Raw genomic sequence first — 16,566 nt, 5'->3', positions numbered from 1 at the left:
GAGAAGTGAAGCAGTCACGGCGTGCTCGGGAAGGAGGCGGGGCAGGGGTGAGCTGGGACGGGGAGTTCCCCTGCCGCCCCCCCCCCCACTCCACTGCCCCAGCTCCCTCCGCCTAAATGCCGGTGGCAACCGGGGCAGCCGAAGATCTGGCTGCCACGGTCGCTGCCGAAGAAAATGGCGCCCCCCAAATCCTAGCGCCCTATGCAACCGCCTAGGTCGCCTAAATGGTTGCACCGGCCCTGTGAGGAGGGACCTGATAGCAAGTCTGCAAATATCTTAAGGGCTGTTATGAAAAGGACACTGATCAATTGTTCTCCATGTCCACTGAAGGTAGTACAAAAAGTGATGGGCTTAAACTGCAGCAAGGGAGATTTAGGTTAGACAGTAGTAAAACTTTCTAACTATAAGGATAGTTAAGCTCTTGAACAGGCTTCCAAGGAAGGTTGTGAAATCCCCATAACTGGAGGTTTTAAAGAACAGATAAGGCAAACACCTGTAAGGGATGGTCTAGGTATAGTTGGTCTTGCCTCATCAGGGAAAAGGGGGGCTAGACTAGATGACCTTTTGAGAGCCCTTCCAGCCCTACAGTTCTGTGATTCTATGTGCAACCTGTTCGGTACTCAAATGGATGGGGAGAAAGCATAGAATGAATCAGAACAATAGAGTTATAGACATTCCTTTGAAGTGACTAAATCAAGGGTGCTACATGTATTTGGCCACATTTGGGAGCAAAGATGAATACACTCCCCAAGAAACATACACAGAACATTCAGTAACAGGGAAAATCTAGAACTATATGGTAATAATCAATACATCAAAGAGAGGAAAGGCAGATTTTCACACTTCCCAGGTCTGTTTCTGCCCAGGCAAAAAGCTAGTTAGGATCCAGTCCTCCCACTCACCTAAATGTGTTTTTGAATAGTCTATGAAGAAACTTCCAGCTCCCCACCCCCGTATATTAATACCATCTGGCATATGGAGGTTCCCCACCCCCTGAACCCCAACCTCCTATAGATGTTGGTTTGTCAGGCCCAGTAACCTCTGTGCCCCCAGCTCATATTAATTGGCATTTTAGTCTCTCGGGATATTATTTAAGTATCTGACTGGCCTAAACGGATTCCTGGACAGGGTTAAAATACAATTAATTTGCCCAGAGGCATACATTTTATCATCCCAAGCCCCTTTCCTAGGTTCCCAGGTGAAGTAGATAGGCCACGTTAGAAGGCCTGTAATACACACATAGCTTGCAGTGTCCTTGCCAGTAGAGAAAAGGCAGAATTTGGTTATAAGTGAATATATGGAGATTCTATACTGGGACTATAGGACATAGACAAGGCCATATTTGGCTCTCTAGCTCCCAAACTAACTTCACACAAGGTGTGCAGTCACCTAAATCCTGACCTGGACTAAATAGTGTGCCTGACATTGCTACACTACAGTGATCAGTCATCTAAGGCCACATGAGTCCCTTCCATCTACAGACAAGCCCAAACTGCTGGAATGTTAGCTGGTGAGCTGCCCAATGGGGAGGGAGAAATGAGTAATTTTCATCCATGGTGCAGTTCTTGCTGATTGAATTATACTGGGTCAAAATGAACCTTAAGTTTTATTTAAGTATATAAGTTTGGTTTGGGACTGGCACACATGAGAAGCCCAGTTTGGGAAGAAAGGGTTTGTTAAACATGGAGGAGTCTGCTCTACAGCTCTATGAAGGATCTAGAACCCTAACACATTGTACTTGTCTTCCAAAGGTTGTTATTCATTTTGGGCCTGCTCCCATGGAAATCTATGAGAGATTTTTACTATTGATGTCAATGTGAACAGAATAGAATTCTTTGTTATTTATTCAATTTTTCTCTTCTACCCAGCAATTTGACACCCTTGTTGGAGAGGGTGGAGGCCAGATGAGTGGAGGTCAGAAACAAAGGATAGCTATTGCTCGAGCCCTTGTCCGAAACCCTAAAATCCTGCTACTAGATATGGCCACATCAGCATTGGACAATGAAAGTGAAGCTATTGTCCAAGAAGCACTTCATAAGGTTTGCTATTTTATATCAGTGGTCATTATTAACGGGACAGAAATACATTTTCAAAGCATTGTGTGGAAGATACTTTTGTACTGTTATAAATTATTGTTTGACCTTTTTTTAAGAATCTCAGCAGTGACAGAGAATTGCTGTTAACATTTTCATTCTAGCTGAAACATTAAAAAAAATCTGTAGAGCTGTTGATAAAAGTTCTATTAATTCTTTACATTAAAGTTCCAAAGTGGGCATTTGAAATTATACACAATAAGAATGATTTTATATAAATGAGAGATGTTAGTCATTATGCACAGTCTAGCAATATGAAAGTCCATAATGTAGCTTTTCTACGGATTTCAACTGATGACTATTTTGGAATCAAAATGTGAACATTCTTATTTTGAGCTTATATGTAAAAAGCACCTTTTGCTCAGAAATGATCCTATTTTTTTCTTCAGAAATCAGCTTGATCTTGGGGGGGTCCATTTATGAATGAAAAATTCATGCAATGTGATAAAAATTTTGGCAAAATGGCTCTAACTTAACATTTGTAGCAAAGTAAAATAACTCAGATTTTAAGTAGTTTTGCTATTCATTGTGAATATAAATACCATTTTACCATGAACAAACTGTGATATATTTTTGTAAACAGAGACCAACATTTTCAGACTTGGTTGCTTCAAGTCCAAGGTCTGCTGTGCTGAAGGGGTCCCTGAATATCCGCAGTGGTTCATGGCCTATAGCGGTCTCAGGAAACTTCACATACACTTAGGGATTTCTTTCACAGACCAAATGGCATTTCTTCTCACAAACAACATGGTTGCAATGGATTATCTGAACAGACAAATGTTCTCTGTCCCCTTTATTAGGTCAGGAAACAATGTGTCTGTGGGAATGGTGCATTCAGAGCAAGGTAACCATGTCTGCAGAGCATCTGTCAAATGCCAAATATACTACTGCCAATAATCTGAGTCAGAAAGGAGTGGATCAGTGTGATCAGTCACTTAGGCCCTCACTGCATATCTGATTTCTGTCAAGTGAGGTTACCTAGACTTGGACTTGTTTTAACTTGTAGCAAACAGTTGTGTGAGAATATAAAGGTCCAGGGAGCTGTGTGTGACACCTGTCAACTACTGCTTAAAAAAAGTTCTGTGGTGCACAGATACTATGGTGATGTGGGCCCTTTACACACCCAAATAGATCGGCTATGTGCTAGGTACATATTTCCTACAGAGTGGTTCTGAGGAGGCAATAAATTCACAGAGCATGAGTTACCTTGGTAAGTGATCCCTTTTCATTGATTGCAGAGATTTCTTATCAGTTTCCATATGCACCTCAACTCCAGCTTAGTTTTATATTAAAAGCCGTAAACCTTTTAATTACCATTCAAATGAGCATTCATTACCCTTAGATGTAGTATCTTTGATAATTATTTATATAGCACTGCAAATGTATGTGGTGCTCTGCAATATATTCAGAAGAACTTACAGTCCAAGGGCCGGGTCCTGAGAGATGCTGAGGTCAGTGGGAAAGATTGGTGCTCAGCAGGGGCTTGATCTAAAGCCCATTTAAGTCAGCTTTTTACTTATGGATCATGCTTCCGGTGCTCAGCTCAGCATCTCTCAGGATATCAGGTTGCTGTCCTAACAATAATGTTGTTCCTCCTCTCTCTCTCAGGTGCGCCTTGGGCGCACTGCAATCTCAATAGCTCATCGTCTGTCCACAGTCAAAGCCGCTGATGTCATCATTGGGTTTGAGCATGGAAGGGCGGTTGAGAGAGGAACACATGAGGAGCTACTGGAAAGGAAAGGGGTTTATTTCACACTGGTGACCTTGCAAAGCCAAGGAGACAAGGCACTTACTGAAACAGCAGTGAAAAGCAAGTGTTTTATTCTGTTTTTATGAAATTAAATTAAATCCCACAGAACACAGAGCATCTATAGATTCCTTTGTTAGTGTTAGTTGATTATTCTCCTTTGATTTTTCTCAAGGCTGAATTTTAGTGTCCATAAAAGTGATATACCGATAGCACTGGTCAAAATGTTTTTTTGCACATGTGTGCTGAGCAATCTTCCTCATACAGATCTGTCAGCATATACCATTTTTGACCTGCAATACCCTGGCATTTTATATCTCTTTTACTATTGATAGTTTGGTGATGTTGTATTAGAAAAACAGACAAATTATGGAATATGCCAAGGCCACCCTATTTATTTTACTAGTGATCCAAGGCAGAAGTAAAAAGCTAATATAATGATCAGTTATACTGCTGTGAAACAATAGACTGTGATCATCTTTGAGGATGAAAGCATTTCCTGCCACTTAACAACTTGTAGTACCAAAATGTTGAAACACCCATACTAGCCACACCCACAGTTTCAAAATATGATTGTCATGGGGTTCATATTAAATTTACCTAACTTTAGTATGTCAAATATAAATTACCAGTAATATAAAATGTATAGTATTCTAAGACATAGTGGCAAAGATGAATTGCATTATTTTTGTTAATGTACTCTACAAAATATTCCAGCTATGAATTGGAGATATTTTTTGTTTTGCAAATAAACAATTGGTTTAGTTCAATTTTAATACTAACTAAGGAGCTTCTAACATTATACTTTACAATTGCAGAAAATGATTTGCTTGTTACACCAAACCTTAAGAAAGACCAGTCGTTTAGCCGTGGGAGCTATCGAAGAAGCTTGAGGTAAGCCTTTAAAACACTGACACCTCTTGATACATTTCCAGACATTTGTATTCTTTGGTGACTTCCTAAATCACATGGTGCTGAGGTGGCACTGCAGAACAGGGTGAGAGAATACTGCAAACACCTTCACTAAAGCACATAGAGACATGGCAGGTGTGGAAATGTATAGACTGCATACTAAGACATCCAAACCCATGAAGTCACTGAAATGACTCCTACATTTATTCTCTCTCCACCCTATGTGCACTCTAATCTTATGGCCTCCTGCTCAAAGGGTGTAGGATTTGGGAGAAAACTGGGTGTGGCCATAGCTGGGTTGTCTTATACCTTTCTGGGATCCCTACTAAGGCACAAAGTGACCATCAAACAAGACAAGTATTACTCTTGCTTTACAACAGTACATGAGGCTGGGGAGTAGCACTGGTATCTAGTCACATTAATAGCTTACTCTCTTGCACTCATACAGCAGACCTTGGTTTATAGAAGTGCAGGATCCGGGGCTTTAATTTGTGTACCCATTTATGTTGGCTGTACGAGCCTTCTCATTCAGCTTATACTATAATGACTGATGAAGATGGCCACTGTGTTGAAGATATAGGACCAAATCCTGCCCTGTGATGCACAGGTAATAGAAGATGGTATCTGGTACTTCTTTACCTCACATTGAAGGCAGTCAGGATTCTGGCATAATGTTTTCATATTTATGTACTATGTCCATGCATATATTCAGATGTGTACTCTAGTTAAATCAATCCAATAACTTGGAAAAAATTACTTGCTGTGGAATGTATTGATAAATTTGAGGAACCTTGACATTCTGTCTGAGAAGATACATCTTAGTGTTAACACACAAGGGCATTTTTGTTACCAGTTCTACCCAGAATCAAGCATTAAAGATTATAATCAATGGGCCAGATCCTGAGAGGAGCAGCCAGCCCAAAATTTCACTTACCTTAATGGAAGTTGTGGGTGCTCAGCTGCTAAGTTAGAAATGGATTACCAAGAAACCGATACTCCTCTCTTCTGCATTGCTATCGAAAAGTTTATGAAAATGACAGCAGGGTCTGCTTGGATTTCACAACTCACTTCTGTCGCAGTGAATCCTCTTTCTATTCAACACATTTTGTTTATTTTAGGCGGGGTTGATTCAGACGACACTGCCAAACCAGTGGCTGTAGACTAGGGCACCTACTGTCATGGATAGGAGGAAAATTACAGTATGCTGTTGAGTGCTCATGCTCCAGTATTGTTCCTGTGGAGTACAGCTACTATGTAATGACTGAGGCCCCTGTGGTGAAACTGACTAGAGTATCGTGAGGGAGCAGGATACCCCCACTTTTCTGTGGCCTGGGCAAACGTATTGCAAGTTAAACAGGAAAACCCAACCACTATTTCCCTAATTTCCCCACAAATACAAGCTGCGTTTTCAGATATAAGAGAACAAGGTGCGGTATATGAACCTGAATAGAAGTATCTCTATCTGTTATGGAATTCCTCCTTCCCACAGAAGGAGATTGAGGAAGTTGGCAGCATGAAAGGCAATCTTAGGCCTTTGTAGCCACAGAGTTTGCAGGAGTCCTCAGCTTTGCTTCAACAAGCTCTGATTTCAGGTTCTGATATAAGCAGAGATAAAAACTGACCCAGTCTTCAAAACAAATATTGGGTCATTCAGTTCCTGAGGAACAAACCTTCTCACCCTTCTGTTTCACAGAGCTTCAGTTCGACAGCGTTCCAGGTCTCAGCTCTCTAATATAGTACCCAGCCATCCATTATCAATCACTGGAGACCAGTCAGACACTGTGTATCGAATACATCAATATGAAGAAGGCACATCTACACAAAAGGTCAGACATCATCATTCATTATTAGACTGCCGATAGATAAAGCATGTTTTCACATCTTTTGGCCCCAATAATAATATACAGTTAAGTATTTCTGTTATAGGTGGTTGTTGGTAGATATATCATCTTGCATGTGTCCTTTTTTATATTTAAACAAAGACATTACTCCCGGCCTCTATGCTCTCTGAGCTAAGTGCTGCATTGGATGGCACCTAATACGTATATATCCTCATGCAAAGCCTAGCACAGAGTAAGTCTGGCGATCTGGGTATAGGTGAGGTTGAAGTGAATATATAAAAGCAGGTACAGGTTACATGAGGGGAAATGCTCATTTTGTGGAGTATAATAGTTGCTCAGAGGTAGAAATTGCACTGCTTGTTCATTATGGAGCAAGTCCCCCATATCCTCTGTGGACATGTGATAGTCCTTAGATAGTGTAACTGGGGCTTCATTCTGAGGCCACTGAAGTAAATGGGAAAGTCTTGGTGACTTCACTGGGCTTTGGATCAGTCTCCTGGTGTGGTTCAGCTGCATGGAGGATCGGGGCAGGATGCCTTTAAATGGCCAGTTCAGAACTAACTATTCAGGAATATGCACAGTGGCTATTTACAAACTGCCCTGAAGCTGCCAGCATCAATTCCTAGCACTTCATCAGCTCTGTATAGGGCAGTGTGGGAAGCGGCACTGCTGCTGCCAGCACCGTGCCAGGGTAAACACAGGACTCCAGTCAGCAGGGCTGTGGCTCTGGCACCTTTGGCTTTCACCAACCTCAAAGGAAAAAGGAAAAAACAGAACATTCTTTTACCCCTCCTCCCTTATATTTCTGGTAAAAAGATGTACATTTCCAGTAAACTGAGCTGAAATAAATGAGCAGGGCTCAGCACAGTAAGTGTTGTAATAGCCATTCTCTCCTAAATCAAAGAATAAGGCAAGGAATAATTTGATGATGAATCTTCTGCACTTGCTAGGAGTAATTATGAGCATTCTTGCACCTGGTGTGAGGATAATTCACATAACGTGAGGTATAATTAGTGTATAACTTGGAGGCCTCCTTTTTGTTCTAATTGTAATGGATGCCTATTCATCCCCCACACAGTGTCTGCTCAATGCCTACAGCCACAGTGTTTTGAAATACTACTTAAGAATTTGCCATGAACAATACAATAAGACACCCTGTGAGGAAATAATTTGAGGGCTCTGTAATGGCTCTTGCAGCCTTAGGGTTCTGGAGGGAGGAGAAGGTGAGCTGCCTGAACTGCAGGGGTTGGAAGCATAATGGCACCATAGGGAAGCAGCAAGCGTAAAGATCTTCTTGACCCCAGTGTAACTCCACTGGAGTCAGGGAAGTTACTCCAGGGATCCATGTCCCATTGTCTCCCAACATGTTGGAGGGATTGTGTTCTGAGGCCCACCTGTGACAGCAGGCCCCACCAGGGAGCACAAGGCACTCTTATTATGGCTGTTTCCTGTGCAAGGACAATGGAAAGAAAGTGGCTCCCTCCCTGCACTTTTTCTTATGGCCACTAAAGCCCTAAGTGTGGCAATTATAAAAATTAAGAGAATGCTAACATTTTACTATTGAGTAAGGATTTTACTACCAGTGAGTGGCAGAGAGAGATTTCTATAAAGCTTTTGAAATACCAGTTTGAAAGCAAATGTATACCATAGAAATGACGTATCTGTGTCTGTGTTCATTTTAATACTTCCCCAAAGAATTTCAGCTTGCTTTTCAACCTTTACATCATGATATTTCTCTTAAGAGTCTAGGCCTCCCTTGAGCACTGAATCCTATGAAACCATGTGGAAGTTTCAAGCCAGATCTATGAGTGGATGGCTCAGCTGTGAGCACACGGTTTTTCTATACTTCCCTCTTGGCTGTGCTTTCAGAACTAAGAAAACCTAGGACCACCATTGCCTAGGCCTTCCTGGCTCGGTCATATTTCCTTATAGTACAGATTGTAGCTAAGAGAGACACAGTTGTCTGGTGATCTGAATACAGAGAGTAAAATTATGCTCCCAAGAGCCATGGGAGCCCCTGTGTGTGGCTCTTACTAACTTCCATACAGTAGTAGGGGGTGAGTTGCCTCTGTGGCACTGTCCCTTCCCCTTCTGGGCCCTAACAGAAGACTCTCCATAGGGTCAGGGTTTCCACAGGCTATGGGGACTGTGCAGGCTGGGGCTGGGAGTGGAGGCTTAGTGATAGGTGGGTGCAGGGGCTACGCTTCATTCCAGCACCAGCCACTCAAATATTTTCCGGGAAATACACTCTGTATATGGTGTGGGGTTGTGTCAGCCTGCTGAGAAGCAACATGACTATGATGCCACGCTAATAAAAACACAATTTTTAAAAAAATCTGACCATGGTGAAGTAGCATGCTGAAGCTATAGCGCCTGGAAATTCTCTGCAGATGTGCAGTGCACAGGTCTGAACAGCATCATGGGCTGTAAGAGTGGAGCTTACTAAAGGTACCCTGATGTGGGGAGATGAATCCCTTATGGGTGTCATTGAGGGAATGTTTATGTGTCATAAACCAAATATATTTTGTTAGCAGACATTTGAGGAGGAAGAAGAGGAAGTGGAGCCTGCACCAGTCACCAGGATTTTGAAATACAATGCTCCAGAGTGGCCTTATATGTTGTTTGGATCTGTCGGCGCAGCTATGAACGGGGCAGTCAATCCACTCTATGCTCTATTATTCAGTCAGATTCTTGCGGTAAGTCATGGTAATATTTTTAAATTCATACAATAGTGTTGGTTATTACTCCTTCACCTTTAGAGCTTATAGTAGGCAAGAGTGGATGAACAAACTGAGACAGGAACTACTAAATGCTAATCTCAGCACTGATGTTGTCATCTTGGGCAAGTCTTTTAACCTCTCTGCATCATCTTCCGAGTCTGTCAAGTGTGGATAATCCTTCTTACCTACCTGAGCAGGGTGATCTGATGAGTGAGAACCTGTTCCTGTTCTAGTCTATTCTACATAGCTTCTTATGCCACTCCCGTCACCATAGTACCTAATCAACTTTGCAGAAGCACATTACGCAATGTGACTAACATCTGTTAAGTGTGGTTCCTTGTTTCTGTCAACCTCTCCCTAAGGGGAAAAAAGTGTTTGTGCAGTGAAGTGTAATGGGTTGGTATCTTGGGGTGTTTTGTATATGTATATGCTGCTCTGTGTTCGCATAAGAGGTGGCGTAGTCAAAGAAGTGTGCCTTACACTTGGAACAGGAGATGGTGAGGTTTGTTATGGTTCCTGCAGGAGTTTGTTCCACAGCCTTGGACCAACCCCCAAGAAAGCTCTAACTCCTGCTCAAATGAGCTTTACCTAATTAATTAGGGCATCATTCATGCTCTTTCTGAAGTCTATGAGAATCCTGCTATTGACTTCAATAAGACGATGATTCAGGCTCTAATTTGTTCATGTTTCTAAAGTGCTCTGTATGTGGAAACTGTTAGTGTTAATTGAATTGTTTCAAATACCATTTTTTCAGGTAAAATGAAAAAAAAAAGTGAGAAGTATCTATAACAAAATATTATTTCCCTTTTTAATTGTTTCTTAATCTGTCCTTCACCCTCAGCAGGAATTCGCCTGTTACATGAATGTACTAACAGAGACAGGGCCAAAGACTCTTGGTTTACTTAGCATCCACTCAGTGAAGATCACAGCTAATACAAATTCCTGTCTAGAAAATAAATTACTGGGAAAATGGGGCCTAGTCCCTGCTAAACCTTACCTATCTGTGTAGTTCCACTCTCCTCCCATGGAAAATCAATGGTTTTCAGGATCAGGCCTATATTTTGACCACAAGGTGTCAAAATGTAATAGAATATAGAGCAAAATTAGAACACTTCAGAATATGAAAATACCTTAAGGCTCTGGGCCTGAGCTCTTCCTGCAAGGTAGTGAGCACCTTGATCTCCCTGGATGAATTCTTGATCTATAAGGATTGGGTCCAGTGGGAGCTGAAAATGCTCAGCACTTTGCTGGAGGCACTGTAGAATTGGGCCCCAACTGAGATACTTTAACGACCCAACAGCCATGCTTTATTATCCATAGCCCTAGAATGTTTTTGCTGTGCTAGTGCAGGGCCAGGCAGACAGCCTGCTAATAGATGGAGCGCACATCCTGCTCCAAGTACTGACTGATGATGGTGATAGACATGTTGGCTTGTGCTAGAGGAGAAATAAACTCAGGGAAGAAGGGAAAAAACACATTTGTGAATAGAAGAAGCCAAATCTAGTAAAAAGAGAGAAATGTTATTTGGAAAGTTCTCAGATGTTGCTATAAAAATAGACATGCAGAGTACATGCTGCAGTAGTAACACTGCAACCCTGTAACTGGGAGCAGACTGCATTCTCCTGTGTGATCAACTAGCTGTGCCAGCTGGTGAGGGAAGGAGGCATGGCTATGGCCCTCCCATCAGAACATCTTCCTTGCAGGCTTTGGAGAAACTTGCACCTGCACTAAGGGGAAGCAGTGGCACTACTTCAGCCACAGTGTGGATGGTGAATGATGCAGAGTTTAAGGGAGGGAAGGTGCTTTGCACTCACTCCTTACACTTGCACAGTTGGGGCTTGATCCTGCCCTATTGAAAATTTGTCATTTTGACTCCAGTGGGAGCAGGATCCGACTTCTGGTTGCAGTCACTTATCATCTAGCCCTATATCAGTAGTAAACTCAAATATATTTATAACGTGTTTCAGTATAAACACTTACAGGGATGCACTCTTGTGCATTTGGGAAAATTCCAAACTCTTTCCCCTCATTTAGAGCTCTCATTAATTCTGGAAAGTAAAGTATATTTAACCTGTTTCACAGCCATGTACTCTGATCCATAACACACTGTTAGTTTTATAAATTCATATTTCTGTTCCTTTGATAGACTTTCTGCTTCTACCATTTCAGATGAAGAAAGCTGGTTCTGAGAGCAATTGTAACAATTAACATCTGGTGTGTGAGGATGATCTGTTCTCACACTTGCTGTGTTTTGTGCTGGTTATATACACAAAATGCCCATTTTTATGAAGCATTTTTCATCCCATTTATATAAAGTTTAGACATATATTATGTGCTTATAATGCCATGTGGTGCAAGAATACAGAAAAAGACTAGAACTAAGAGCAATTTGATCTGTGTTCTAATCTAGACTCAGCGTGGGACATAATTTGAGTCACTGACTTCAGCTTCTTGGGGGGGATCTATAAAAGGAGGAGAGGATGGAAAATGATAAAATACAGTGAGAAACAGTCAAATTAAAAAAAGTCCCGTTCAATTACGGCATGCAATAGGGGACAGCCAAAAAAGGACAAGTTTTAAAATGCTCATATTACCAATGCTAGAAGTCTAAATAATAAGGTGGGTGAACTAGAGTGCCTAGTATTAAATGAGGATATTGATATAATAGGCATCACATAAACCTGGTGGAATGAGGATAATCAATGGGACACAGTAATACCAGGGTACAAAATATATCGGAAGGACAGAACAGGTCGTGCTGGTGGGGGAGTGGCTCTATATGTGAAATAAAGCGTAGAATCAAATGAAGTAAAAATCTTAAATGAACTAAATTGTACTATAGAATCTCTATGGATAGTAATTCCATGCTTGAAAAATAAGAATATAGCAGTAGGGATATATTACAGACCACCTGACGAGGACGGTGATAGTGATTGTGAAATGCTCCCGGAGATTAGAGAGGCTATTAAAATAAAAAACTCAATAATAATAATAATGCGGGATTTCAACTATCCCCATATTGACTGGGTACATATCACCTCAGGAAAGGATGCAGAGATAAAGTTTCTTGACACCTTAAATGACTGCTTCTTGGAGCAGCTAGTCTTGGAACCCACAAGAGGAGACGCAATTCTTGATTTAGTCCTAAGTGGAGCACAGGATCAGGTCCAAGAGGTGAATATAGCTGAACCGCTTGGTAATAGTGACCATAATATAATTAAATTTAACACCACTGTGGTGGGGAAAACTCCACAGTGACCCAACACTGTAGCATTTAATTTCAGAAAGGGGAACTACACAAAAATGAGGAGGTTAGAGAAACAGAAATTAAAAGGTGCAGCACCAAAAGTAAAATCCATGCAAGCTGCATGGAAACTTTTTAAAGACACCATAATAGAGGCTCAACTTAAATGTATACCCCAAATTAAAAAAACATAGTAAGAGAACCAAAAAAGAGCCACCGTGGTTAAACAACAAAGTAAAAGAAGCAGTGAGAGGCAAAAAGGCAACCTTTAAAAAGTGGAAGATAAATCCTAATGAGATAAATAGAAAAGAGCATAAACTCTGGCAAATGAAGTGTAAAAATATAATTAGAAAGACCAAAAAAGAATTTGAAGAACAGCTAGCCAAAGACTCCAAAAGTAATAGCAAACATTTTTTTTAAATACATCAGAAGCAGAAAGCCTGCTAAACAACCAGTGGGGTCACTGGACAATCAAGATGCTAAAGGAGCACTCAAAGACGATAAGGCCATTGCAGAGAAACTAAATGAATTCTTTGCATTGGTCTTCACTGTTGAGGATGTGAGGGAGATTCCCAAACCTGAACCATTCTTTATGGGTGACAGATGGGGAAATAGCTAATTCCCCCCCTACTGTTACTCACACCTTCTTGTCAACTGTTGGAAATGGGACATCCTGATTATCACTACAAAAGTTTTTTTTCTCCTGCTGATAATAGCTCACCTTAACTGATTACTCTCATTATAGTTAGTATGGCAACACCAATTTTTTCATGTCCTCTGTGTGTGTGTATATATATCTTCCTACTGTATTTTCCACTGCATGCATCCGATGAAGTGGGTTTTAGCCCACGAAAGCTTATGCTCAAATGAATTTGTTAGTCTCTAAGGTGCCACAAGTACTCCTCGTTCTTTTTGCTGATACAGACTAACACGGCTACCACTCTGCGATCTGAGGAACTGTCCCAAATTGAGGTGTCATTAGAGAAGGTTTTGGAACAAATTGATAAACTAAATAGTAATAAGTCACCAGGACCTGCTGGTATTCACCCAAGAGTTCTGAAGGAACTCAAATGTGAAATTGCAGGACTACTAACGGTCATCTGTAATCTATCCATTTAAATCAGCTTCTGTACCAAATCACTGGAGGATAGCTAATGTGACACCAGTTTTTAAAAAGGTCTCCGGAGGTGACCCTGGCAACTACAGGCCAGTAAACCTCACTTCAATATTGGGCAAATTGGTTGAAACTTTCGTAAAGAACAAAATTATCAGACACATAGAGAAACATAATTTGTTGTCAACATGGTTTTTGTAAAGGGAAATCATGCCTTACCAATCTGTTAGAATTCTTTGAGGAGGTCAACAAGCATGTGAACAAAGGAGATCCAGTGGCTATATGTATTTAGATTTTCAGAAAGCCTTTGACAAGGTTCCTCACCAAAGGCTCTTAAGCAAAATAAGCAGTCATGGGATAAGAGGGAATGTTCTCTCATGGATTGGTAACTGGTTAAAAGATAGGAAACAAACGGTAGGAATAAATGGTCAGTTTTCAGAATAGAGAGAGGTGAATAGTGGTGTCCTCCAGGGATCTGTACTGGGCCCAGTCCTATTTAACATATTCATAAATGATCTAGTAAAAGTGGTAAACAGTGAGGTGGCAACATTTGCAGATGATACAAAACTACTCAAGATAGTTAAGACCCAGGCAGACAGTTAAGAGCTACAAAAGGATCTCTCAAAACTGGGTGACTGGGCAACAAAATGGCAGATGAAATGCAATGTTGATAAATGCAAAGTAATGCACATTGGAAAACATAATCCCAACTATACATATACAATGATGGGGTCTAAATTAGCTGTTACCACTCAAGAAAGAGATCTTGGAGTCATTGTGGATAGTTCTCTGAAATCATCCACTCAATGTGCAGCGGCAGTCAAAAAAGCGAACAGAATGTTGGGAATCATCAAGAAAGGGATAGATAATAAGACAGAAAACATCATATTGCCTCTGTATAAATCCATGGTACGCCCACACCTTGAATACTGCGTGCAGATCTGGTTGCTGCATCTAAAAAAAGATGTACTGGAGTTGGAAAAGGTTCAGAAAAAGGCAACAAAAATTATTAGGGGTATGGAACAGCTTTTGTATGAGGAGAGATTAATAAAACTGGGACTTTTCAGCTTGGAAAAGAGGCGACTAAGGGGGGATATAGGAGAGGTCTATAAACTCATGAGTGGTATAGAGAAAGTAAATAAGGAAGTGTTATTTACTCCTCATAATACAAGAACAAGGGGCCACCAAATGAAATTAATAGGTAGCAGGTTTAAAATAAATACAAGAAAGTATTTTTTCACACAACACACTGTCAAACTCTGGAACTCCTTGCCAGAGGGTGTTGTGAAGGCCAATACTATAACAGGGTTCAAAAGGGAGCTAGATAGATTCATGGAAGATAGGTCCATCAATGGCTATTAGCCAGGATGGGCAGAAATGGTGTCCCTAGCCTCTGTTTGCTAGAAGCTGGGATTGGGTGACAAGACCTGGATCACTTGATGATAATCTGTCTGTTCATTCCCTTTGGGGCACCTGCCATTGGTCACTGTCAGAGGACAGGATACTGGGCTTGATGGACCTTTGGTCTGACCCAGTATGGCTGTTCTTATGTGTCTCATTCAGCTCAGGTATAAAACTGGACTAAATCCTATTGAGAAACAGATGCTAAATCCTAAATTTTATCTTTCCAGCTATATAAATTACAAATATTTCCCAAAGTTGCTCACAGCCTGACAAATTAAGGATAAAATGAGCTATGGTGAGTATTGTAGGTTGCATCAAGGGGACAAAAGTGCAACAGATGCACCCTTATATATTATGCTCTTATTATGATGGACTAATGAGAAGAGATTACATGTTTTTTTAGTAAATGAAATTAAGTCTGGCCAAGTCATATGTTCTACTGTTGAAAGGTAATGGCAGAGCACAGACATTTGGAGCAGACTTTAATCTCTCAACCATAGAGATTAAAGGTTCTAAGAGCAGGGGGAGAGAACACATAAAAAAAGGCGCCACCCGCTGTGAAGCAGCAAAGAAAAAAGAAAAGAAAAACCCAAGTCTTGCCGCTGAAGACTGAAGAATCCGCCGTGCTGAATTACCCACCGCCGAATTGCTGCCGAAGACCCGGAGCTGCCTGTGGGAAACCCGCGCTGGATTAGTCCTCAGCCAAGCTATTGAAGGGTCAGTGTCATCTAAGAACTGCATCCTGCAAACCAGCGTGGCCATGGTTCATCCATGCAAAACACGGCTGCAGCGGCAAAGCATGGGGTGTGGGTGGCTGGGCAGGAGGTGTCCCCTCTTCCCCGAACAAGAAATAAAAGTTGGAGCCCAGCAGCAGGGCTGCGATCCGCACGCAGTGGCAGGTTGGCAGAGATCAGGCTCTGCTCTGCTCCCTGGGGTCGGGCTGAGCTGCAAAGCAAGGGGAGCAGGAGAAGCACCGGTCGCAGGAGCTGCTGCCACAAGATGCACACAGCAGAGCCCGAAGTGAGTGCCGCCAAAAACCCGGACGTGCTGGGAAGCACCGAGTGAGTGCTCAGGGGAGTGGCTGCTACCCCTCCTTCCCCCCTAGCTACGCTACTGCTCTCAACACTAAATGCGAATCAGGCATCATTATTTTGGATTTTGCAGCGTTTGTTGCCAGGGAGCTGATACTGAAGGTTAAAAATTACTTTGAACAGGCTTTGCCAGTGGAGAATAACCATCTCTATGCAATTCCTATTCCAATTCCTTCCAAACAATAATGTTTATAGATCATTGCTGAACTATAAAACATTGGGGGTGGCCTTTTAAGACGAAGGGTTAAATGTATTTTGTGGAATTTTATTTTTGCGTCTGTAACTAAGAAGAAAATTCCAGCAGCCCTTTCTATTGTTAGTTATTTAGTTACCAGAATTTAGGACAGTTTAGACATAAGTCTTAAAAGTCAAATCTGCCAGCTATTTTTAACCGTTCCCA

At 41.5% G+C, this 16,566-nt stretch overlaps 1 protein-coding gene across 6 annotated transcripts in view; it reads left to right on the top strand.

The window, feature by feature from the left end:
• Positions 1-16,566, top strand: part of ABCB11 (ATP binding cassette subfamily B member 11) — a 74,642-nt gene that overhangs the window by 35,942 nt on the left and 22,134 nt on the right. For 5 of the 6 annotated variants that reach the window (XM_065561801.1, XM_065561802.1, XM_065561799.1 and 2 more), the window contains 5 exons: positions 1,869-2,039; positions 3,702-3,903; positions 4,659-4,734; positions 6,446-6,578; positions 9,125-9,289. In XM_065561801.1, coding sequence (XP_065417873.1) covers positions 1,869-2,039; positions 3,702-3,903; positions 4,659-4,734; positions 6,446-6,578; positions 9,125-9,289 — 747 coding nt within the window. The remainder of the gene's footprint in view (positions 1-1,868; positions 2,040-3,701; positions 3,904-4,658; positions 4,735-6,445; positions 6,579-9,124; positions 9,290-16,566) is intronic. The other variant, XM_065561804.1, reaches the window with a different exon arrangement.

The sequence above is a fragment of the Chrysemys picta genome, chromosome 11 (genome assembly GCF_011386835.1).
Source record: "Chrysemys picta bellii isolate R12L10 chromosome 11, ASM1138683v2, whole genome shotgun sequence".
Classification (NCBI taxonomy): domain Eukaryota; kingdom Metazoa; phylum Chordata; order Testudines; family Emydidae; genus Chrysemys; species Chrysemys picta.
The sequence above is the reverse complement of the archived record's forward strand: the minus strand, read 5'-3'. Positions and strand labels throughout refer to the sequence as shown.